General features: G+C 38.9%; 1 protein-coding gene across 5 annotated transcripts in view; it reads left to right on the top strand.

Moving 5' to 3' along the window:
- LOC106090082 (four and a half LIM domains protein 2) overlaps positions 1 to 27,632 on the top strand; it is a 579,753-nt gene that overhangs the window by 478,326 nt on the left and 73,795 nt on the right. For all 5 annotated transcript variants that reach the window (XM_059361321.1, XM_059361320.1, XM_059361322.1 and 2 more), the window contains one exon: positions 14,978 to 15,152. In XM_059361321.1, the coding sequence (XP_059217304.1) occupies positions 14,978 to 15,152 (175 nt within the window). The remainder of the gene's footprint in view (positions 1 to 14,977; positions 15,153 to 27,632) is intronic.

The following is a 27,632-nucleotide window of genomic DNA, read 5'->3' as shown; positions in this document are numbered from 1 at the left end:
GTCTTCCTTGTGAATAGACATATTTCAGTCTTCTCTGGGTTAACATTGAGACCTCTGGGTCCAGCCCAGTCATATGCCATATGCAAGATCCTTTCGGCCCTTCTGCATAGTTCGTTCGGATCCTTACCCCTTAGAAGTAATATAAAATCGTCTGCGTAGCAGACGGGTTCAAATCCCTCCTCAGTCAGCATCCGTAATAGGTCATTTATGGTGGTCACCCATAGGAGTGGCGATAAAATCCCCCCTGTGGCGTGCCTTGTGCCACTTTCTCCGTAATATTTATGCCATGGGACACACAATTTATCCACCTGTTCCTTAGCAAATGGTTGAACCAGTCTCTAAGGACCTGGTCCACCCAGGACTTGTCTAAGGATTGGATCAGTGTGTCGGTCCGCACATTGTTGAAAGCTCCCTCGATGTCAATGCATACTGCCAGTGTGTACGTTTTGGCATCGAAGGATTCCTCTATTTTATGCACAACCTCGTGCAGGGCAGTCTCTACCGACCTTCCCTTGACATAGGCATGCTGTTTGTATTTGAGCATTTCGCTGGATGTCATACTCTTTATCATGGTGTCCACAATACCTTTTGAGTAGAAAGGACGTAAGGCTTATGGGTCTTTAGACCTTTGGTGTCGCATAACTTACCTTCCCGCGCTTGGGTATAAACACCACCCTTGCCTCCTGCCAGGCTTTCGGAGTATATGAAAGCCCTGGGCACGCTGTGAAAATTTTGGCCAGGCGAGGCGCCAGATAGTCTGCCTCTTTCTGTAGTAACGCCGGAAATATTCCATCAGGTCCGGGTGACTTAAATGGTTTGAAGCTCCTCACGGATTTCTTCACCATAAATTCCGTTATTATAAATCTTCGATCAACGTCATTATTCCAAGATTCCGGTGTCTCATCAAAAGCCTCAACATGTCCTCCGTTGTCTCTGCTCTCACTCCCATGTCGTCTACTAAAGTTTCAGTTTGGACATGGGTTTTTGAGAGAAACTTTTTTATCATGGCGGCGTCATTAACGCTATCGACCTGCTCGCAGAAATGCTTCCAGGAGGCACGTTTTGCAAAATTAGTTATGTTCAATAATACTACGGTCATGGCTAACGTTGCATACGGTGGAGGCGTGAAACAGTTAAAGAAAAGAAAATCTTCGTAATAAAAGTATTTTGTTTGTCGTAAAAATGTCCTAAACGTTTTTTTTGCGTGTATCAAATGACATATTTTTTATCTGATTTCAACGAGGCTTGAAAAGAGTTTGCATTGGTCTATTTATATTCATCGGTAGAGTGTTATATGGGAAATGAGCGGTGAGAGTACGTTCTCGCACAACAATATAAACGATATTTTGTATTCATAAATTACATCATTTCTAAATTGTTTTATATTATGAACACAAATACGTTATGACTACTATGGTTGTGTTTGAGTTTGATTTTTACTTCGGGGGGCAGAATTACGCATTTCGCTGCACTTTATTTACATTTGGCGCAAATCTCTAATGGCCGGTGTAGACCATTATTAGCGTCTGCCGCCATGTATCTTGCGCTCGGTGCATTTGCTCAAATGAAGCGAATTGAACTGCTTCTGCTTCCCCAGAAATAGTCGCAAAATTTAATTCTTTGGCCGTGTCCATGTCGAAGCAAGCAAACACAATCGCCGATGACGACGACGTTATACCGAACGATGACTATATTTTTAATAATTGTTTGTGGAAATCTTTCTAAATATATCCAAATGCTCATCTAAATAGGCAAAGCGCTCGTCTGGTAGGCAAACGGATGGATGGGTGGATGCTAGGTATTGCATTCATATCTGGCATGTATTGCATTCATATCTGGCCGTTGGCCACCATCTTAAGTTGGTTTGACTTGGAAATGCATAATTTTGGAATGAAATACATTGCAAGAAATCTCTTGAACATTATTGCCAAGAAATGTACCCACTTACATTATAGATATTTGCATGACTCAACTGCACTAACTATTAATTAATAGATGAACAAATTTAATTTGTTGTGGACTAGATGTTCTGAAAGAAAGTAAATTTATATCTCTAGGTAATTACTATGTCGCCAGATGGATCTATTGTAGAAGCGTTTTAACATTTTACAACTTTTGCAGAGGTGAAAACATTACAATTCTGAAATGAACAACCGAAACTGTTTCCATTGTTGGTCAAGTTTTTTCAGTGTATAGCGAGAGACTTAATTCACAAGTCCACAGCCATGTGCTTAATTTTAGCAAAACCTATTTCTTAAAAAAAAATTTGGAAGCCTTTATGAAGGGATTTCTACCGTTTGCTAATATTTTAACAAGGATGTCAACCAGAGGGAGGATCTATGAGGGAAGACCTAAACTGCTAATAACTCGTCTGATAGAATAGGCTATCCAATCTATTGAATACAGTGGTCCGATTGCGATGAGGATTGTCGTCGCATATTTCATCCGATTACGATGAAAGAAAGTTATGCTAAACCACTCAATATCCTTGACGAATGTGGACCAATGAGGACCATATATGAACATAGCTGTCGTATTGATCGATTTCCCATTTCCCATCAATTTGCCCAAAAAGTAATTGCGGATTTTTTAAAAGAAAGTAAATGCATTTTTAATAAAACTTAGAATGAACTTTAATCAAATATACTTTTTTTTACACTTTTTTTCTAAAGCAAGCTAAAAGTAACAGTTAGTTATCAGCAACTGAAGAAGAAAGAATGCAATTACAGAGTCACAAGCTGTGAAAAAATTTGTCAACGCCGACTATATGAAAAATCCGCAATTACTTTTTGGGCAACCCAATAGTTAGCGGGACGTTTTAGGCATCTCGACATAAAGGGCTCATTTTTAGGCTTCAATAAAATGAAGCTGAACGCCTGGGTTCGAATCCTGGCAAGACCATCAGAAAAATTTTTAGCGGTGGTTTTTCCCCTCCTAATGCTGGCAACATTTGTGAGGTACTATGACATGTAAAAGCTTCTCTTCATATAAAACTTCATTGCGGCACGCCTTTCGGACTCGTCTATAAAAAGAAAGCCCCTTGTCAGTGAGGTTAAACTTGAATCTGACTGCACTCATTAATATGTGAGAAGTTTGCCCCTGTTCTTTAGTGGAATGTTTATGGGCAAAATTTGGATTTTTTCCAAATTTTGGTCAAATTCGGCCAAACTTTATACATTTTTATATCCTCCACCATAGGATCCTGGCATACGTACTTCATCATTCCTCTTAGACCCCATAAATTATATAAATTATTGATCGTCATGACATTCGATCTAGCCAAGCCCGTCCGAAAGCACGCTAACTGACATATAAACCGATCTGGGATCTTGACTTCAATTACTATGCAATTTGACTAAAAGTTTGCAAAGTGTTTTGCAACAGTTATCCTATGTACGGTCTAAATCATTTCATAACCTGATATAGGTCCCATATAAACCGCCTCTAGAGAGCGCAATTCTTATCCGATTTGGCTGAAATTTTGTACACCTCCTCCATGACATTCAATATACGTGTCAAATATGGTCTGACTCAGTCTATAGCCTGGTACAGCTCCCATGTAAACAAATCTCCTGACTATTTCTTTAGTCCCTTAAGGGCGCAATTCTTATCCCAATTGGCTGAAATTTTATACAATGACTTCCACTATGATCTTCAACATTCAACTCATTTATGGTCCGAATAGGACCATAACTTGATATAGCTCCAATAGCAAATCTTTTCCTATATCATTGTTTGCCCAAAGAGAGAAACTAGGCATAGAACTCGACAAATGCAATCCTGGGGGAGGGTGTAAAGGGTGATTTTTTAAGAACTATAGAACATTTTTTCAAAAAAAAAACACATAAAATTTAGAAAATGCATGAAGTCATTTGATTTCCTGCAAACATTGAAATCTATGTTGTCTTCCAATGTTTAACTGAAGCTGGCTTGCCTGTATAGACATGCGCTTTAACATAGCCACCATAAAAATAATCTAAAGGCGTTAAACCCCACGATCTAGGCTGCCAATTGACCGGTCCCGAACGTGAAATAAAATGTTTATCGAACTCGCTCCAATATGTCTTGTTTAAACCACATATCATGCAAGTCAAGCACTTGCATTTTGGGTAAAAAAAGTTGCATATCATCTCACGGTAGCGCTCACCATTCACAGTTACGTTACGATTCACATCATCTTTGAAGAAGTACGGTCCAGTGATGCCACCACCGAAGAATGGGATAATATTCATTTTGTCATTCCGTTTGTAACACATCGAAATATCCATTTCCGAGCTTATAAAATATATATATTCATGATCAAAAAATCTAAAAATCTAAGACGATCTAGCCATGTCCGTCTGTCTGTTGAAATCACGCTACAGTATTTAAAGATAGAGATATTGAGCTGAAACTTTGCACAGATTCTTTTTTGTGTCCATAAGCAGGTTAAGTTCGAAGATGGGCTATATTGGACTATATCTTGATATAGCCCCCATATAGACCTATCCGCCGAATTAGGGTCTAAGGCCCATAAAAGCCACATTTATTGTCCGATTTTGCTGAAATTTGGGACAGTGAGATGTGTTAGGCCAGTCGACAGCCTTCTTCAATTTGGCCCAGATCGGTCCAGTTTTGGATATAGCTGCCATATAGACCGATCTCTCGATTTAAGGTTTTGGGCCCACAAAAGGCGTATTTATTGTCCGGTTTTGCCAAAATGCCAGTGAGTTGTGTTAGACTTCTCGACATCTTTCTGCAATATGGCCTAGATCGGTCCAGATTTGGATATAACTGTCATATAGACCGATCCGCCGATTTAGGGTCTTAGGCCCCTAAAAGCCATATTTTTTATCCAATTTTGCTGAAATTTGGGACAGTGAGTTGTGTTAGGCCTCTCGACAACCTTCTTCAATTTGGCATAGATCGATCCAGATTTGGATATAGCTGCCATATAGACCGATCTCTCGATTTAAGGTTTTGGGCCCATAAAAGCACATTTATTGTGCGATTTTGCTGAAATTGGAGACAGTGAGTTGTGTAAGGCCTATCGTCAGCCCTCTTCAATTTGGTTCAGATCGGTTCAGATTTTGATATAGCTACCATATAAACCGATCTCTCGTTTTAAAGTCTTGGCCCCACAAAATGCATATTTATTGTCCGATTTCACTGAAATTTGACACAGTGACTTATGTTAGGCTTTTCTACATCCTTGTCGTATATGGTTCAGATCGGTCTATATTTGGATATGGGTACCAAAAAGACCAATATTTGGTTCTGCAAAATTAATCAATGACTTGTACTCAATAAATCACTCAATATCCGTGTCGAATTTGGTCCAAATCGGACCATATTTCGATAACGCTGTTAAGGGGGCATAAATTATGCATTTTTCAACGGATTATGATGAAAGATGGTTTACATATATACCCGAGGTGGTGGGTATCCAAAGTTCGGCCCGGTCGAACTAAACTCCTTTTTACTTGTTTCTGGATGCATTGGTAGCTCTGCCATTGCTTCTGGCTGATCTTCACTCCAAAATCGACAATTCTACTTATTTACGTACCCATTTAGTCATTGAACAATGAGCTTCGTCGAAGGAATGGAAGAAGCGCGCGATGAACTTTCTTAACAGAGCACGAATTTTGAGAATAAAATTCAATAATTTGCAAACGTTGTTCGTTTGTAAGACGAGTCATGGTTAAATTATAGACCAAGCTGAACGTTTTACAACAAAAACAAAATTTCCTAGAGGAATGATCATATCTGAGAATCATTATGAAGCCTAGGCCATTGTAAAGTTGAAATTTTCTTGCATTACCTTACTTAGAACGTTTTGACGTACCGCCATCACTTGTGTAGTTTACATTAACTTGAAAGAATTTATTTGACAAAAAATTGAATTAACTGGTAAACATTTTTGTGCGAACATTTTTCACAACTTTCGACGTGGAGTATCACGACAAGAGTGCATTTATAAATTTCATTCTTTGTATGGCGATACAGCACCATCCTATAGAACTGTGAAAACCTGGTATAACGACTTCAGTCGTGGCCCAAGCTCGCTCAAAGTCGAATTCCGGGAAGGTGGTCCAAAAACGGCCGTTGTATCACAGAATATTGATGCTGTGCATGAACTACAATGCAAGATCGTCATGTATCATACCTTGGGATAGAGGCATCCTTGGACATTCCTTCTACCACCATACATTCAATATTGCATAACCACTTTGAAAAAAGTTTGTTCTCGTTGGATCCGCATAATTTGGTCGCGGTGCTTCAAAATACGCTTATAAGATCGTCACAGGTAGCAAGTTGTGGATCTATGCGTAAGAACCCGAAACAAAACAACAATCGACCATGTGGGTGGCCAAATCCAACGAAAGTTGGTTGCGGAAGAAGAATTTCGAAGAAAATGGTCATGTATTGACTGTTCCGCTCGGGCAACGTAGGACGGTAAATTCAGAGTGGTGCACCATAATTTGATTGCATTAATCCTTGGGAGAAATTCGAAAACGAACAAGAGAAGATGAATCATTGTTCACAATGATAATGGGAGCTCTCACACATCACTGGCCTTCAAAATGGTGCTTAATTGTTTTTTTTTTTTTTGTTTAATTTCCGATGTAGTAATCGATTTTTGATTTACGACAAAATAGACAAAATTCGATGACACAGCAATATTAATCGATCGATTTATCCATTGCTCCAAAATGGAACTTTTTTAAAGCTCTTTGAAAAATGAACAAAACGGAAAACTGCATAAACTTAATTAAAAAAAAAAATAGGTTAGGATAGGTTTAAGTGACAGTCTGCCATCACACTCACTGAGACGTTTTCGTCCATTGTGATACCACAGAAACAGAAGAAGGAAGATGCCCTCTAGTTCCTACCGTTGAGCCATCCAGATCGCTTTAAAAAGCCAAACAACTTGCAAAGGTTCTCATCAGCTAAATCAGCAAGTTCTCAAAGAAAAGCGAACCGAAAGTGGGAATCCCTTCTGACCGCCAGTGCTGGAGGCCGCCGTAGCGCAGAGGTTATCATGTCCACCTTTGACGCTGAACGCCGATTCATGGCAGGACCATCAGAAAATTTTGAGCGGTAGTTATCCCCTCCTAATGCTGGTGACATTTGTGAGGTGTCGCTCTGCAGCACGCCGTTCGGACTCGGCTATAAAAAGGAGGTCCCTTATCACCCCACGTACGCCCACCTGGTCGTCTAGTTTGGAACCATCCGTGTAGCAGTCTATGTAACTTCTATAACCAGGGATATCGTAGTTTCAATCGGTTCTATCAGGTATAGAAGTAGAGTACTTCTTATCAAAAAGCGGCTCAGGCAGGGTGTAATCTGCCTGGAAAATCGGACATTGTATCAAGGATAACACTGTGCCCGTAGCCGCCACATGACCAAAGAGAAAGCTCACTTAGCCTCACGGCAGTGGTCAAGATATAAAACAAGTAAAAGCGTGCTAAGTTCAGCCGGGCCGAATCTTATATACCCTCCACCATGAATCGAATTTGTCAAGTTCTTTGGCCGATATCTCTTTATAGACAAACAAAGGGTAATGGATAATAATTGCTATGCGATTTCAGATACACCAAATTATGAACCATACCTGGTTTCGCTGCCGTAGACCAAAGTGGAATTAATTGTGCAAAATTTCAGCCAATTCGGATAAAAAGCTATAACAAGTTGTGAACCCTACTTGATGCAGTTATTGATGGTCAAACCAAGACACTTCATGCAAAATTTCAACCCAATTGGATAAATCGGATAATAATTGCGCCCTCTAGAGGCTCACGAAATCAAGATCCAAGATAGGATTATAAGGGAGCTATATCAGGTTACGAACCGACTTAGACCGTACTTGGCAGAGTTGTTCGAAGTCAAAATAAGAATTTATCTTTTTAATATGGAGCCTTAAACTTCAAGTTTTTAGCAACTTTAAGAAGTAAGTAGAGTAACAATTGTCACTCGGAATGATTTTCTTTTTTTTTCAAAATTCGTCCAAAGTTGGTCAAATTTGCACACACATTGGACAATTAAAAAAATCGGTTCTGAGTTAATATAAAAATGTATAGTTCTAGCTCTAAACCAACTCGCTGTGTTCGTGAAAATTGCTACAAATTGCAATATTTTTTTTTTAGTAATAAATGATACTTTGCAATTTTCTTATATATAAAAAAAATGTTCAAGTTTTTCTTTGCTCGCCATATAAATACCATATACCATTAAATTGCATATAAGATAACATATATATTTAAGAGCTCTATATAAATCTGATCCGATGTTGTTTTAAACACATATTAATACCTATAATGCCTACACTAAATTTTGAAAGATCGTACCAAAATTACAACTAATGTTTATGGCTGATATGAACTATCTTCAACTTAGATAGTGGGGAGCCTTCTGCAACTTACGGTTTCAAATTTCAGCGAAATCGGGTAATAAATGTAGCAATTATGGGATTAAGACTTAAAATCGGCAGATCGGTCTATATGGCAGCTCTATCGAAACATAGTCCGATTTGGACCATATTCGTTTAGGACATCGACATGCATCGTACAAGTCATTGAATGCGGCTTTAACCCATTTTGGCCCAGACAGGTAGTTTTCTACCCCTGAACTAAAACCGAGATTTCTGCGAAACTGGACACAGTAAAAACTACTTGTTGTTACTTTCTTAATATTTAGAATGATATCCATTTACCACCACCCCCTCATAAAACAATAAACTCCCAAAAGGACATTTTTTGAATTCAATATTACAATTGTGATATCACTTCAATTTGATAAATTGTCTGTAGTGCAATAATGCAAAATGTTCATTCTATCTTGACGAACTCTCTACTAAATTTTTTTTATTGTTATTATTAGTTTTACGCAACGGCCCAAGAGGTATAAAACTACCCACGCCATATTTCGAATACCAATTGAGATAACTCAAAGATTTTTTTAGTTTTTCTTAATGAGGTCAATGAGTAAATACCAACGGGATCGGGTAGCGGTCCCAAATGGATTAATGTATATTTGGCCGCTGTTTCCAGTCCGACCTCAGTGAAACGGCCACCCAAGTAATTTTGCATTTTACATTCACTCAACTGGCAACTCGTTGTTTGACCGACTCAGAGAAATAGTCAAGGCAAAAGGTGCTCATATCGATCAATTAGATTCTGAAATGTATTTTTTTCGCACATGTCAGTCATTATAAAATATTTTCATACCAAAAAATAATCTGCTCGTTGGAATTAGTAACACTTCGTATCAGCTACCCTGTATAAGAGGGCTACTTCAAGATATAGTCTGATATGGACCACCTTCGAAGTAACCCTGACAATGGTAGAAACTTGTCTGTACAAAGTTGGAGCTCAATATCTTTGTTTTTAAATTTTGATTTCAAAAGACAAACAGACAGAAGGACAAACGGACAAACGGACCTGGCTTGATGGTCTTAGACGCACAGTCGCGCCGCCAAAAACGCATTTTCGGTTCGATTTTTAAATTTTTTGTAGCTGGAAAGTGGTCGACAATCCTTACTAAAACGTGCTTTCCAAGAAATTCAATTAACACATTTTTATACCCACCACCGAAGGATGGGGGTATATTCATTTTGTCATTCCGTTTGCAACACATCGAAATATCCATTTCCGACCCTATAAAGTATATATATTCTTGGTCAGCGTGAAAATCTAAGACGATCTAGACATGTCCGTCCGTCTGTCCGTCTGTCTGTTGAAATAACGCTACAGCCTTTAAAAATTGAGATATTGAGCTGAAACTTTGCACAGATTCTTTTTTTGTCCATAAGCAAGTTAAGTTCGAAGATGGGCTATATCGGACTATATCTTGATATAGCCCCCATATAGACCGATCGGCCGATTTAGGGTCCTAGGCCCATAAAAGCCACATTTATTATCCGATTTTGTTGAAATTTGGGGCAGTGAGTTGTGTTAGGACATTTGACATCCTTCGTTAATTTGGCTCAGATCGGTCCAGATTCGGATATAGCTGCCATATAGACCGATCCTCCGATTTAGGGTCTAAGGCCCATAAAAGCCACATTTATTATCCGATTTCGCTGAAATTTGGGACAGTGAGTTGTGTTAGGCTATTTGACATTCTTTGTCAATTTGGCCCAGATCGGTTCAGATTTGGATATAGCTGCCATATAGATCGATCCGCCGATTTAGGGTCTTAGGCCCATAAAAGCCACATTTATTATCCGATTTTGTTGAAATTTGGGGCAGTGAGTTGTGTTAGGCCATTCGACATCCTTCGTCAATATGGCTCAGATCGGTTCAGATTTGGATATAGCTGCCATATAGACCGATCCTCAAATTTAGGGTCTTAGGCCCATAAAAGCCACATTTATTAGCCGATTTTCCTATGATTTGGGACAGTGAGTTGTGTTAGGCCACTCGACATCCTTCGTCAGTATGGCTCAGATCGGTTCAGATTTGGATATAGCTGCCATATAGACCGATCCTCAAATTTGGGGTCTTAGGCCCATAAAAGCCACATTTATTAGCCGATTTTCCTATGATTTGGGACAGTGCGTTGTCTTAGGCCCTCCGACGTCCTCTGTGAATTTGGCTCAGATCGGTTCAGATTTAGATATAGCTACCATATAGACCGATCTCTCGGTTTTAAGTTTTGGGGCCATAAAAAGCGCATTTATTGTCCGATGTTGCCGAAATTTGGGACAAAGAGTAAAGTTAAGCCCCTCCACATATTTCTGCTATGGGACATAAGTTATGAGTTTTGCACCGGATTTTGACGAAAGGTGGTTTACATATATAGCCGAGGTGGTGGGTATCCAAAGTTCGGCCGGGCCGAACTTAACGCCTTTTTACTTGTTTTGTTAATTTTCGCAGAGGCAGGTCTCTGAATTTGTTGTTTGTCAAGGCATTTGAAATTGTCAACTGATTTGGATAGCTGACAAAATTTGCTATATTTTTGCAGCATTATATGCGAGTTAAAAGCCAAGCCAAAATGTGAAAAGGCGATTATTGGCATTTTTGTCAAAAAAGTAATTTCATTGTTTCGTCTCTACAAAAAAAATCCCCCAAAGCTTTCAATTAAGCTTATTACACTAAGGAAGGACCTAACGTAGATGCGTTTTAAATGTTATTTTTATAACTTGTGTGGACTCTAACAGGCGAAGTGGACTACCGAAAATGGCTTAGGTCTAAATCCGCGCAAGACAGAAGTAGTTATTCTCAGCAAGAGATACAAGGTACTTACAGTGGTACCTGTCTCCTTGGAAGGAGATAATGTTCCATTTGCTGAAAGCTCAAAATATCCGCAAATTCAAAACATTGGAAAGGGCAAGAAAGGCAACACTCCTACACCTGCAAGGGAGCTATCGGCAAAAGTTGGGGGTTCAAACCGCGTTTCATGCACTGGATATACACTGTAGATGTCAGTATATATGGTGTTGTGGTCTGATGGACGGCGCTTCAAAAGTCCGCCTACTGTTGAATACCAACCGGATCCAAAGGATGGCTTGTTTGTGCATCGCAGTCGCACTGAGAACGACAACATCAGATGCACTGAATTTAATGCTACATCTTATGCCTCCGGACATTGTGGCTACCCACTGCCGTGAGGTTAAGGAAGCTTTCTCATTGGTCATGTGGCGGCTACGGACACTGTGTTATCCTTGATGCAATGCGCTAGGTTTCAGACAGTGTGGGTTACACTTTCCCTGTGCCGCTTTTTGATAAAAAGTACTGTACTGCTATTCCTGATATGACCGATTGGAACTACGATATCCCTGGTAATAGAAGTAACATAGATTTCTATAAATAAATAGGAATAAGAATACGGGTATGACACTACATTCGTAGCCCAAGGAGCTGGGAGGTGACCCTCTGTCTAAAACCACCCCAAATAGGTGGTTACGAACACAAAGTTTGTGCTTAAGGTAAGAAGGGGACCGATATTTTTCCCGCATTGACAAAGTGAAGGCGTAATGGATCGGATTGCGATCAGTTATGTCAAAATGGTAATAATTTTGCTAAGATAAATATATTTCAAATTTGGCTATAAGCATTAAGCTAAGGATTAGCGGGGATAAATCTCACATATTAACCATAAGAAGTCTCCTTTTTATAGCCGAACCCAAGTGGTAAACAGCTGGGCGCTACCTATTTGCACTGAAGTCTTACAAAAAGATAGACGTTTTGCACATTTTTATACAATATGTTATTCACCATAGCATGGGAGAATACTAATTTCGCCATTCCGTTTGTTACACCTTGAAATATTCGACTAAGACACCAGTTTATATTTTTAATCTTCATGACATTTGCCCGTCCGTCCGTCCGTCTGTTGCAATCACACTAACTCTTGAAGTAGTAACTCTAGACGCCTGAAATTTTACATAAATTCTTCTTATTAATGTAGGTCAGTTGGGATTGTAAATAGGTTCACGTTTGGATATAGCTCCCATATAAACCAATGTCATATTTTACTTTTTGAGCCTTTAGGGAGCGTAATTCTTATTCGATTCTATGGTTGAAAATGTGCACGATGACTTTTTGTATGACCTCCAATAGATGTGCAGAATACGGTCCCAATCGGTCAAAAATCTACTATGGCTTCCATATAAACCGATCTCTCGACTATACTTCTTGAGCCTATAGAGGGCGCAATTCTCATCCGATTTGACTGAACATTTTCACTATGACTTTTCGTATCACCTCCAACAGATGTGTCAAGTATGGTCCCAGAGGTCTCAATGTTAACCCAGAGAAGACTGAAATATGCCTGTTCACGAGGAAGACGAAGGTGGGCCAATTTAACGCACCATGTTTCCTCAATAAGACGATCTGACAAGGTCAAATACTTAGGTGTGATCTTGGATAGGAAACTAAATTGGAGCATACTGAGAAGGCTCACAGATGTTGGGCACTATGTAGACGGGCCGTATTCTCGAAATGGGGCCTGAATCCGAGGATAGTCCAGTGGCTCTACCGGAGCGCGATTAGACCAATACTTACTTACGCCTCAGTAGTTTGGTGGACTGCTATGGAGAAAGAGTGCAACATAAGGACCATACACTAGGGCACTGGGGACTATTCTAGATATCCGACCCATTGACATACAGGTTAAGTGTGAGGCAGCCACTGCGGCTATGAGACTTAAGGCGATGGGAAAATGGATTGAGGATGGGCGCAGCTCATACCATCGCGGTATAATCGAGGCGACGATAGGAAACCTGGAAGGAAGGGAAGAGTTTTCCGATCGGATACCTTTGATGAACCTTGAAGTCAAGTTCCATGCACTGCTGCCATCGGCACAGTCTTGGAGTGACGGAAGATCATGTTACAGGGATGGATCAAAGCAAGAGGGCAGAGTGGGCCTGGGGGTTTACATTGGCAACCCAGGGACTGAGATCTGTTCTAAACTGCCTGACCATAATACGGTCCTGCAGGCGGAGATCCGGGCGATCACAAAATGCGTGAAGTGGTGTGGTGCTAACGCGAGGAGTGTGAACATCTTTACCGACAGTAAAATTGCCATAAGGACAATAACAACCAGGACGGTAAGATCACGAACAGTCTTGCAGTGTAAGAATGAGATTAACGCCTTCTCTGAGGATGGCGCAATCCGCATCGTTTGGTTGCCGGGCCACAACGGAGTAAGAGGAAATGAAAGGGCCGACGATTTGGCGGTGAAGGCCAGAGGACTGCCGTCAATAAACTTGGTTAACCCGCAGCCTTTCAGGTCGACGCCACATTGTGGAACATCGAAACGGTCGGTAGGACGGCGAAAATCCTATGGCGGGATCCAGATCGTGAGAAGACGAAGTTATTACTGAAAGTAAGCAAGAAGGAGGTCAATATAGCTATTGGTATCATAACGGGACACATAGAAAATCGATGGGCAAGTGATAGCATGTGTAGGGCATGCGGGGAAGATGATGAGACGTTGGAGCATATCCTTTGTCATACCGGCCCAGACATGAACCAACTTAGGAGAGTGGTATTCAAAACAATTAAGGATTTTGTAAGTAGCACGGAATTCCTAACATAAAATTTTCTTTTTAGAGGTTACTTTATAGTTTTTAGAGCGCACAACAAACCGATTAGTGACTTAGGTGTATGTCCACAGTGGCATGGGGCGGATTAATATCTGCACCCTCTTTTCAACCTAACCATGGTCCCGGTCGGTCCAAAACCTGAATAAGCTCCCATATAAACCAGTCTACCAAATATAGTTCTTGAGCCTCTAGAGGGCGCAATTCTTGATCAAGCATATACAAATCCATGGGGACTTCTTATTTCCCATTATCCATTTTATGTTGCCGCGTGCAAAAGAAACCGTCCAAAGAACTTCACAAATGCCATCCATGATGGAGTACATTTATGTTTCGGTCCAAACTTTACAAGGATTTACTTGTTGAATTTCAAAACTCTTAACTATTGACTGATGAATCTGATATTGTTTAAACTTAAAGTAGGTAGCAATGCACACGGTTAAGTTGATGAAATGCTCTTAATTTGCATAAAATTCAAACAAGAATTGTATGATACTGTTTAGCATTTAAATTTAATGAATTTGACTGTTGTCTCATTGCCCAATGCTTGCGGCTATGCGTCAATATTGTGTGAATTTATTTACCTGTCTCAGAACTGGCTAGAAGTTCGTTGTGTGATTCATACGTAATTGATTGCAAAATATTTCCTAGAATAAACAAACGTATCCAAGCGGTCTGAAAAAGTTTATAATGCCAAAGAATGCCGTAAATAAATCATAATTAAAATGACGGGATCACACAATTAATGTCTCATAATTCGCATAGGAGCGTTGTATGCTTTATAGAGCATAGGCATGCAATATAAGGGGCCAAAATGAACTTTTTTTACTACTGTGGGTGATTTATGTGCCAAAGAATTTCGTTTTATTATCAGTGAAAAATTATTTTGCAAAACGTTTCATTACAGCTTAATAAGATATTATCTTTACTTTTATTTATTTTATTTTTTAGGACTTGTCTTACAAAGACAAACATTGGCACGAGGCCTGCTTCCTGTGCTTCAAGTGTCACCTGTCATTGGTGGACAAACAATTCGGCGCCAAGGCCGATAAGATCTACTGTGGCAACTGCTACGATGCCCAATTCGCATCTCGATGCGATGGTTGCGGTGAAGTGTTCCGTGCTGGTGAGTACAATTGCCTGCAACTAAGCAGATTGATATGGAACTTCCATAACCATTTGAATTGAGTTAAGAGATACTTCGTATACTACAATAATGCTGCGTTCTGCTTCTTCCTACTTACGCAACCACTTAGAAGATCAATGAAATAATTTATGATTCCATGACCGAGTAAAATCATATTCCTACAGCGCTGCTATCTGGTGTACACTTTCTTAAATTTGTAACACCAAGTTTCGAAATGTCTGAAAATGAAGCTTCCATGAGGACTGAAAGTTTGGCAAGAGATGCTTTTACCGTTTTTATGTATTTCTTCCGAAGTACCCCATAAAATATATGAGACACATATGAGTGTCTATTGAACAGTAACAGTAATTCTGTCCCTCTTAAAGCCATTTACTTACCGTGAAAGGCAAGTACTAACCCGGCAATCAATGTTAAAAAGATATAAACATAATGCAAAACAAGGAATGATATCAGGCCTAGAAGCCTCCGCCTTTTCCCGCTGGGTTTCTATTAAAGTTTCGCTGTACCCTTTCTGGGTGAACCGTTAGTAGTATCATTTTTTTACACTAGTTTCTGGCTGGAGCACCTTCGTTGATTTTCTCATTTATTGTAGAATGGCGTTTTTGCAAAGTTAAAGAACACTCATAGAAATGTGTTAGTAAATACAGCAAAAATGTTTGCTGCAAAAGCAAAAAATCTGCTGAAAATGGGACAGCCTCAATTTTTTGCTAAAACAGCATACATTTCCTGCTGTTTTCAAATGGTAAATGGTTAACAATAGCTCAAAAATTTCATAAAAATTTCATAAATATTTTAAAATTTTTTATATTCCATCATATCTTTCAATTTGACAAGCATATAATGTAAATTTTTTTAAAATAATCTACAATTTGCTAATTTTTTTAAGAAATTATATAACAGCAGACAAAATTACTACTACTATTGTATTTGTGCTTTTAAACAAAAAATGAACGCCTAAAATTGCCAACTTTTGTTATAAATGCAAAGCAAATACCTCAATTGTTGTTAAGAATTTCAAAAATGTTGTATGGATTTATTAAAAAGTTTGAGAATTTTAGTTTAATATCACCAGACTAGTTTCTCTCGGTGAACTTAAAAGTAAACCATCTCATATAAATAGTCAAAACAGAGGCCGTTTTTTGTTCTCCTAAACTATTTTCGCCTTTTCAAAAAAGGAATTTTGGAAACTTTTTGCGATGAATTTCAATAACAGTATTTTGTAGTTATTATTCGCAACAATTTAGTTGTTAAATTTACTTTTCAACTTTTAATCCCAGCTCTAAACGAAATGATCACTCATCTTGACCCAACCAAAAGCAGATCATCAAAAATGTATTTGAGCTAATTTAGTGTTGCTTCACATCAATGTTGTGTCCAAATTAATCAATGTCAGAGTCATAGCATTTACGCCTCGTTGTACACTTGAGCTTCAGAGTAAAAGTTCATTGAATTGTTAACACTTAAATGAAATGTGAAGAGCTGCAACGACGTCTCATTCACCCGCAGCGGTAGTGTTTAAAACACAAATATCACCCACACTTAAGCATATGTAGGTGGGTGGGTGTCTGTTTATCTGCATTCAAAGGAAACCCTGAACTTTTTAATGAAATAAGTCAAAAAAATAATTAAAATATTTTTTGTTTCGTTTTTAATGTCTTAAGTGAATGAAATCATCTGAAAAACTTAAATTCACCACTAACAGTATTCGACAAAAAAAATATTTGAAAGAAATATCCTGCATACTTGCACATTTACGCATGTTACGTCATGCTCTTCAATATTTGCTGTGTTTTATTTTGGTACTGGATAGACAAGCCATGGAGGGCAATAATAAAACGCAAAAAAGTTTTCAGTGCAAGTCTGTTGGTTTGCCATGATGTGATAACGCCATTTGACAACCTGTCAAAACAAAACGAGAAAAAATTAGCAAAACATGTATGTATGGGCATAGAAGTTAAATAAAGATTTGTACAGGCAATTTTATAAATAAATAGCCGGACCGGGCTTGCTCCGCTGCGCCTTCTTTTACTTTATATGGAACAAAATTTTCCTTGGAATATTAATTTTTGACAATTAAAGAGCTTCTGGTGAAATATTGCTAAAGTCGTAAATTTGTCTTTGGGGTATGTTCTCGGGGATAGGCGGCCACCCAAACACTTGGTCCCACATTTGGATATCAGATTCGTATTCTACACTCAAATACCTTTTATTTAAGCCCCATATTGCTATGGTCAGTAAATAAGTCCCGTTTGGAGGGTGTTTTGGGGAAGGGGTGGACCTCCAGAAACTTTGTCCCAAATTCGGATATCAGATTCGTATTCTACTCGCAAATACCTTTTATTTGAGTCCCATATTGCCATGGTCGGTAAATATGTCCGATTTAGGGGTTTTTTGGGGGTTGGGGTGATCAGATACATTTTCTAATCTTAAATACCTTTCATTTGAGTCCCATATTGTCGTGATTGGTGTATGTGTATATATTATGTAGGTTTTGGGGTGGAGCCCCCCCCCCCCCCACCCTAGGTACCCCATCCGAAATTTTAATACCAAATTTTTGTTTGTAGGCTACTGTAAGAGAGCACAGAAAAAATTAAATCGCACCACCCATCTCCGAAATCAGGCGTTTCTGAAAATTAGAGTAAGGGGGAGGGTCCGCTCCCCCTTCAGATATAAAAAAATGTATTACCCTATTTTCACCACGGGATCATTATGCACCATCGGTAAAAATTTCAGAAAAAATCGGTTCAGCCGTTTCTGAGTCCATAAGGAACACACAAACCTACAAACAAACACAAATTGATTTTTATATATAAGAAGACTGTAGGGTTCATGTCACTTCTCGCAAACAGAGAGTGTAAAGGCCCCATAATGGGGATGTGATAATGTGCCGTATGAAAATGACACAAATAAGAGAAAACGAAAACAATGAATGAATGTAAAAGGGAGCAGTTGAGGTGCCGGGAAGTACTGTCGAAAATTGAAAATATTCTTTGTCGGCAATTCGCTTTCTTAACTTAATTCAGTGGATCCTGTTATAACCAATTAACTGCATTTGTACACAACATTTTGAAATTCAATGTAATCTCTTTGACTTGGATGATCGCGACCCTGGCGAAATCATCAAAAACATATCTCAATTGTATCGACCTACTCCATTCCGAGTTGATCATAAATAAGAAGGCCCTAATTATTAAGATAAAAGTTGAATCGGACAATATTCACTGATATGATGGAAGCTTACCCTCTGTTCCTAGCTGGTTTATTCTTGGGAAAATTTTGGGTCCTGTCAACACTGGACCCGTAGTGCGTTTAACTGCTTTAATTATACGCAGTTCTGCATTTAGCTTAAACTTATTGTAAAATGTGATTTTTTTGAGGTTAGGATTTTCATGCATTAGTATTTGACAGATCACGTGGGATTTCAGACATGGTGTCAAAGAGAAAGATGCTCAGTATGCTTTGACATTTCATCATGAATAGACTTACTAACGAGCAACGCTTGCAAATCATTGAATTTTATTACCAAAATCAGTGTTCGGTTCGAAATGTGTTCATTCACCGTAACGTTGCGTCCAACAGCATCTTTGAAAAAATACGGTCCAATGATTCCACCAGCGTACAAACCACACCAAACAGTGCATTTTTCGGGATGCATGGGCAGTTCTTGAACGGCTTCTGGTTGCTCTTCACTCCAAATGCGGCAATTTTGCTTATTTACGTAGCCATTCAACCAGAAATGAGCCTCATCGCTGAACAAAATTTGTCAAAATTTGAACACATTTCGAACCGAACACTGATTTTGGTAATAAAATTCAATGATTTGCAAGCGTTGCTCGTTAGTAAGTCTATTCATGATGAAATGTCAAAGCATACTGAGCATCTTTCTCTTTGACACCATGTCTGAAATCCCACGTGATCTGTCAAATACTAATGCATGAAAATCCTAACCTCAAAAAAATCACCCTTTAGACATGATAATAGACAAGAGTAGCCCAGAACGATAAATATGTTTTCCTCATTTACATGTATACTTATTAATAATTACATTGTAAAAAACTAATTAATGATATGTTGCTAAGCTAAGCAATGAATTATGAATGAATTTCACTGCATCTTATTTCGAAATAAACAAATTTGGAATTTCACGGTCAAGTTTCGATCGTAAGGTGTAGGTTTTCAACTGCAAACCTCTGCCGCACATTTATCATCCTCGCTCACTAGAGTGAGTTTCTGTGAAAATTTATGGCCAAATATGTTATGAACAATCAATGAAACAGAAACAAAAACTCACCCAACAAACCAAATAGCATGTAGATTGCAAAATAGTAGGCAACCAACAACTAAGTCATTGTCACATCCATAATGTTTTTGAAATATTTGTTGTTGTTGTTTTGTTTTTTGTATAAAAAACAACAAAAGCTGCTTCACTTCAATATTCGAAGTCGTAGCCAAATCCTACACTTGACATTTGCCTTCGCCGAATGAATATAATTTGCATGGCGTCCAGACATCAATGGAAGTACTTTGCGCGAGTACACCGCTTTCTCATCCGTAGGTGGTCGCACCAGCGCATTCATTTTAAGAATATCTGCCATGCTAGTAAATTATTATTTATAAATTCAGCATTTTAGTGCAAAGTTGTTTCCCTTAAACACATGTTTTTGGTGTGGATAAGGAAACAATCTCACCGATTCGGGTAGGTAGATGCTGCACACGCAATTAAATTCTACTAATTTATATTCAATAACAATAACCACTTTCACAGAGTTTCCCGTTTAGTAGAATGAATGGAACGAACAGTGCCAGAATTTTCACCATTTATTAGGTGCAATAAACTGCAAGTAATTGTAGGCCAGAGGCCAGCGTAGCGCAGAGGTTTGCATGTCCGCCTATGACGCTGAACGCCTGGTTCGAACGCCTGGCAAGTGGCATTTGTGAGGTACTATGCCATATAAAACTTCTCTCCAAAGAGGTGTCGCACTGCGGCACGCCGTTCGGACTCGGCTATAAAAAGGAGGTCCCGTATCATAGAGCTTAAAACTTGAATCAGACTGCACTCATTGATAGGTGAGAAGTTTGCCCCTGTTCCTTAGTGAAATGTTCATGGGCAAAATTTGCAATTTAAAATTGTAATAAATGTGGGTTTTTATATTTATCTTATATTTCTCAAGATCTCATGTGGTTCGGAAAACTGTATGAATGTGATTGAATCAGTTCGAAAGCGCCGAGTATTAAATATCGCGTACGCGGAGTATGACTCCTAAATTTTCTTAATAACCAATTTTAACATCCATGATTTACGCAAAACTCCATGGGTGTAAAAGTCAAATCAAAATCAAAGGATTCCACACACCAACCATTGAGTTATGCTTTTTTTTCTTTGTGACTCTAGCATTCTCTTGATGCATGCTGGACTTTTCTCCTTACAACAAGACGCATTTTTGCAATAGCTTCGTTGTAGGCCCTTTGAAACCTCCACACCTCTGGAGCCCGAAAAGCCACTAAGGGCACAACGTGTCACACTATGGTTAGTGTGTGGCATGCTCTGGATCTCCATTTCCATTGCAAACGTGTTAAGTTCGAACCTTAGCCGACCCTTAAATACTACTATATTTCCCATGAACATTCCATTAGGGAACAGGGGTTACTTATCTCATATCAAAAGGTGCAGTCCGATTAGTGTTTAAGCTCAGTGAGCGTGGCCCATACACGCACAAAAATAAAGGGTTTGAGACATTTTTACGAAAAACGAAATACTTGTATTACAAAGTTTTTCTTTTATTGTAACTATGTAACGTTCGCCTCAACATATCAAACGGTAGCCATAAACATAGCAATATTGAATGTAACTAATTTTGGTTATTGTAAACACTTTAGCAATATTGCCTACGGTAAAAGTACCTTTCTTTTGTTGTAAAACCAAAAACTCTTTAATGGCAAAAATGTTTCGATAGCCGCAAACAATTATTCGTTTAACGGACCAATAATTATTCTATTGTGCCTCTCCAACTAGAGAGAGAGAGAGAGATGGTAAGAACCAGACCAGTGAGAAGCGGATGGTAAATCCGGAAATTGAAAATTTTTAAAATTTCGCCATAGGTACGTGTAGCGACGCCACATGGTAGAGAAGTTCTAACATGGCAGGAGACATCACAAATGTAGCCACCATTAGTAAGGTGATAAGCATCGCTGAAAATGATCGCCCCGGGACTTGAACCCAGCTCATCTCGAAGGAGAAATTAACATAAAAGAGATTTATTAATTTTTGCTTTCTGTGGGTGCTTAAGAAGTAAACTCGGAAATCGGTGAATATGAGAGTTTTAGAAATATTCAGAATGCAATTGGCATAGATGCGAAAAGTTGTAATGTGGCCGGCCATACATTACATGGATGCTGGAAGTCGTAAAAGAAGCTATTGTACAAAATTTCGTAACAGACGAATAGACACTGCTAGCTCGCCTTAAAATAGCTTTATAGTCAACAACAATAGTACTCGTTATGTCATCTTACACTAACAAAAACAATTAATTTACCGTAAACGAATTTTTTGAAAAGTGAAGCCCTTTTTATGAAAAATATATGTACATATTTTCTTTACGATAAACTGCAAGATCTTTTATGATGCATGCAAGAATTTGTGACAAATACAAAGTTTACCCAAATACTGCCATTTATTTCTGATAAAAACCATATGTTAGGGTTTCATCTGGCTTTTCGTTTTATATTCATTAGTAAAAAAATATTCATATATTAATTATTCATTATTTTTATTTATTAATAGTTTTGAAAATACTTCATTCATAGTTTATAAACTATATGTGTATTTTCTATGTGTATTACTACCTTGTATTAGTAAAGCTATTCATATATATCATTAAACGGCCAAGGGTTTTATAACATATTACGGCCAAATGGCTAAATGAATTTTAATGAAATTGGAAGATATTTTTCAATCGCAAGATATTATTCCAGAGATGTGACGAACATATATGAAAACTAATTTTCCGAAAAGAAAATCCATGAAAATGATGAATTAATTTTTATTGAGAGAAGAAAACGGAGCAGAAATACAGCAAATGGTTGTTGTTTTTGACTTAAGCATCCGTTTTTTGTGTGAATACGTCGCCATAGGTGGGAGTATTAGTGGTGAGAGTGCAAGAGGTGACTGGTACGTGCGAGAGAAAGAGTATGCTAAAAGAGGTCACTATTGGGGTGCGGGTGTGTGTGGCCCTTCTTGGTGTTCTTTGACATAAAGGACAGTCAGTAGCATAAGCCGCGGCTATGGACAATGACGTTTGCGGTGCGGCAACGGTTAAATACAACTTTGGCAACGCACCTATTTAAACATTGAAGTAAACATTAAAAAAAGTCAAAGTAACTTTTGTGTGTAACTATGCACTTAAGGACCGATATAGTGTTAAAACAAGGAAAGAGGGTGCAGAATTTTTGCTTACATTATGTGAGGGGTCCCATATGTTTTAAGGTAAAAAATTAATACCTTTTTGTATGTTTCTATGTTCAGATAGTTTAAAATTATCATCATGTGATGAAAATAGTGCACTTTATATTTCAATATCAGAAGGGGGTTGTGTGATTGCCCTGCCACGAAACAACCCAAAGCGATATGTAGCGCGATCTAGTAGTATGGGGTCTCGAATGGAAGTCAGAACAAATCTGACATAAAAATATGGCGTCAAGTGTTTGGGAGTCGTCCTGTTTCCTTAAACCACCTATCATTACAATGAGGGTTTAACAAGTAGAGTACGAACCTTACTTTGAAATATGGATTCCACTTTCAGAGAGTTTTACCCCAAAAGGCACCATTGCAATATGGGACTCAAATTCAAGGTATTTGAGAATAGAGTAGGAATTTGATATCGATATTTTGCCCAATAATCTCAAGTGGCGCCAAAATTGCTTGGAAGGATATGTTGCCTATTTAAAAAATCTGAGTCTAAATGAAAGTGTTTTAGGAGTAGAGCACGATCGTAACTTTCATTTTCATTTAACAAGTGTGGCTGATAGTCCGCCTTATACCTAAGTTGACATGTAGCCCAATAAGACAATATGGTATTCAAATGAAGGGTATATGGCAAAAGGGTAAACATTTGTCTCGTCCACATGTAAAAACTCTAAGCAGTATGTATGGTAAGCACCTGAAATGGCTATATAAGGTCAAGTTTCTGGCGCTCACCTCTCCTTCGATTCCCACCAAACGGACATAAAACCCGAGAATAACAATATGTGGCAAATAATAAATGAAAATGAAAAACAAACACATTTTGGGCTGTGCCTGTGCGGCTGCACAATCTTAACTTTTTGAAATACGCACTGCATTCAACCGAAAGGTATTGGCAAGTTGTGTATGCAAACAATGTGGAGTATATTTGTCAAGTCGAGATACACTCATGACACCAAGAGGTTTATATTCTAAATAAAAGTTAATTTTTATTTTGTATATTGCAAAGGGTGATATAAGCAAGACAGACTGGTTTAAACAGCTCACGCACGTCTCGTGTTTTCTTTCACCGTCAAACATCTCAGTTTGGTCTATTGATTAACTAAGAATAGTCTAACAAACGAACAACGCTCGCAAATTATTGAATATTATTATCAAATGCGTGCTCTGTTAAGAAAGTTCATCGCGCTTCTTCCATTATACAACGTAATTCATTTTTGGCTTAATGGGTACGTAAGACCAGCCAGACGCAGAAAAAGTCACAGTTCGATGCGGTTTATGGGCTGGCGGCACCATTGGTCCGTACTTCTTTCCTGGGGAGAAGTTCTTACATGGCAAAGTACCTCACAAATGTCGCCAGCATTAGGAGGGGATAACCACCGCTGAAAATTTTTCTGATGTTCCATCCAGGATTCGAACAATTACACGACGCAGCTCATTTTTGGCTTAATGGGTACGTAAATAAGCAGAAAGATCGATTTTAGAGTGAAGACCAGCCAGACGCAGAAAAAGTCACAGTTCGGTGCGGTTTATGGGCTGGTGGCACCATTGGTCCGTACTTCTTCAAAGATGATGCGAATCGTAACGTAACTGTGAATGGTGAGCGTTACCCTGGGGAGAAGTTTTTACATGGTAAAGTACCTCACAAATGTCGCCAGCATTAGGAGGGGATAACCACCGCTGAAAATTTTTCTGGTGTTCCATCCAGGATTCGAACAATTACACGACGCAGCTCATTTTTGGCTTAATGGGTACGTAAATAAGCAGAAAGATCGATTTTAGAGTGAAGACCAGCCAGACGCAGAAAAAGTCACAGTTCGGTGCGGTTTATTGGCTGGTGGCACCATTGGTCCGTAGTTCATCAATGATGATGCGAATCGTAACGTAACTGTGAATGGTGAGCGTTACCCTGGGGAGAAGTTCTTACATGGCAATATACCTCACAAATGTCGCCAGCATTAGGAGGGGATAACCACCGCTGAAAAATTTTCTGATGTTCCATCCAGGATTCGAACCCAGGCGTTCAGCATCATAGGCGGACATGCAAACCTCTCCATTCGATCCCTGCCGTCCGTTTTTGATTACTAAGTCGCTTATTATTATGTGGAGAAAACAAAACATGCCCAACTATTATAACACTCTATCTCCCGAAAAAGTGCAACCCTGAATTCCAACATTAAAAATTTTACTGATACACACAATTAAAACAATTTTCCCCAACCCACATGCGATTAGGTCATAGATAAATAAACAATCTATCCGTCCATTCATCTATCTATTTGTCGATGATCCAAGTTTATTGAATAAATAATTTTGTTTAGAACAAAAAAGAAAAAAAAAAAACACTATAATCGATAGAAAAAAAGCAATTAAAAAATATCAGCAACACTTTTAAGAGCTTCAATTTTACTGTTTAATGTTTATGCTTTTTTTGTTTTTAGTTTGGTTTTTTTAAATCGCTATAAACTATTTATTTCAAAATCAGCAGGTATTCTCCAAATGTGTGCAGATCTTTTACTCGACAAATTTGGGAAGGAATAAACAAAGTTTATGGAAATCCAGCAAGATAGGGTGGGGTGGAGGGCAACGGAACAACCTGTACCAAATATCAGGCGAGTTCGCCCAAAAATTGTAATAACTTTGGCATTTTAAGTGCACATTGAGCGATTCCTACAGATGGGAGCTATATCTAAATCTAAACTGATCTTCTTAAAATTCTCCAGCAATATCAACTGTCATCAGAGAGTAAATGGGCACATTTTGCCCATGAACATTCGTTGAGAAACAAGGGGAAACTTCTCACATATCAATGAATGCTGTCTGATTCAGCTTTTAGCTCTATGCAACCGCAATGCAAAACATCTTTGGGGAAAAGTTTGTACATGTCATAGCACCTCACAAAATTTTGCCAGCATTAAGAGGGGATAACCACCGTAGAGGAAGGTTATATTAGGTTTAAATGGCAGTATGCTCTCAGATTCACTTTGTCGTGATATCACAGATACAGGGTAAGGCATATGCCTTCTAGTTCATACCGACGAACCACTCAGATTGCTTTAAAAAGCCCAACAACTTGCGAATGTTCGCATCGACCAATTCAGACAAGTTCTCAAAGAAATGAGAACCTTAAGTGGAACTCCTTCTGCGTCCTCACAGCTTTTGCAGAAGTTGTTACTTGCCATCAGTTTATCAGCATATTTTCGGATCAGACAGTGCCCTGTTACGACGAACATACGACGAATTAACGACAGCAAAGCGGCAAACCTCTACAAGTCTAGATTGGGTCACATGATTTTGAAGCTTTCAAAGCCCGCTCTTTGTGAACATCTGTCATTCGTTGCCCTTCATATATACCGGAGCTTTGTCTAAATTTAAACCGATTTCTCTGAAACCCAACAATAATCTCAAGAGTCATAAGACAATCCTTCGTGCCAAATTTCGTGGAGATTGATTGAAAAATTAGCACATTTTCCAAATCTGAACCGTTCTCCGTACGTAGTCTGATAGTCGTATGAGAAAAGCGTTGTGTAAAATTGCAAATACCGGTTATTAAATTCGCTTGCAAAGGTTCTAAAAGGGAAAATCGGGTGATATAGACATATGTATATATGGGAGTCATGCACACATCTAAATCGTTTTGTGTAAAATTTGTCATATTTTGTAGTCTGAAGAGAATCATTCGTTCGTTCGTTCATTTCATTTTAATTCTACAAATCATATACGAGTACCATATTCCTGGTGCTAATTTTAAATAAGATCTCGAAAACATGTAAACACTATAAACTGATTTGCAAATAAAGAGGACTATAGAAATTGAAATTCGTTTCAAATTTCTTGCCGTTCAGAAAATAAAAGTCCACATATTTCTTATATAAGTCCACATCGGACGAAAATATATATATATGGCAGCTATATTTAAATCATAACCGATTTTTTCCAGTTTCAATAGGCTTCGTCTCGAGGACAAAAAAAGTGTCCGTGCCAAATTTGAAGATGATCTGGTAGTATAATAACCTCTACCATACTAGTGTCATACCCTCTACCATAGTAATAGTCGAGGGTATAACTGAAAAAGTTGAATAAGGTTAGGTTAAGTTAAAGACCAGGCGCCTGGTGTTTCATAACAAAAATGAAATGGGAGAGAAGAGAGAGACAAAAGCCGCTATAAAAAGATAAAAATAAACGAAAAGTCGGCATAGAGACCGAAGGAACTTTCACCGACTAGGGGGCCGCCCCGTCAGCCATCGCAGGACCCTTGCAGGAGTCCAGAATGACTCAGGGGTCGAAAGAATGTGGAGAGCTCAGTGAAGAGAAGAGGAGTTCACCCACAATCTTACACCTTCTCCCCGTCATCAGGGGTCATAGGCACAGCAGACGCTACATCATCTCCAACTCCTCATTATCTCCACAGATTCTCATAGTTCCGAACCCATTGCCATGTCAGCGACCTGATATTGCAGTTGCCGGTTAGAATCCAATCACGCTTTCTCAGCTCAAGAACAATTGACGTCCGGAGAATCTTGGCCTCAGGGCCTTGGCAAGTCTGCAGCCCACGTAGTAGGCACCATCCCAAACGGCCAACACAAAAGGGGGTTTACCATAGGCCGCGCAGAATCCATCCGCGACTCAAACCTGCCCAGTTCTTCAGCCGCTTCGCTTCCCGCCACCCCTTGATGGCCTGTAACCCTGCACATTCTGACAGCAGCCGCTAAACCTCCAATACCCATTGACCCGCACCCAGAGCCTTCAGTGCCGCCTGACTGTACACATAAATTGTGACAGTCTGAGAAGACCGCCGCCTTCCATCAATCCAAGGCTCTGAGGATCGTAAAAGCATAAAGAAAATAGAATTTACTGATGCTTTGCTTTGTGGCAAATGCAATTCAAGTTTTTACAATATACACCCCATAATACTGATCTGAGAATTTAGTTAGCATATACCTGCAAACATTTGCGATTGCCAAATAATCTTCTGTGAAACGAGCTCGTCAAATAGTCGC

The sequence above is a fragment of the Stomoxys calcitrans genome, chromosome 1 (genome assembly GCF_963082655.1).
Source record: "Stomoxys calcitrans chromosome 1, idStoCalc2.1, whole genome shotgun sequence".
Taxonomy (NCBI): domain Eukaryota; kingdom Metazoa; phylum Arthropoda; class Insecta; order Diptera; family Muscidae; genus Stomoxys; species Stomoxys calcitrans.
Note: the sequence above shows the minus strand (reverse complement) of the source record. Positions and strands in the feature narration are given on the sequence as shown.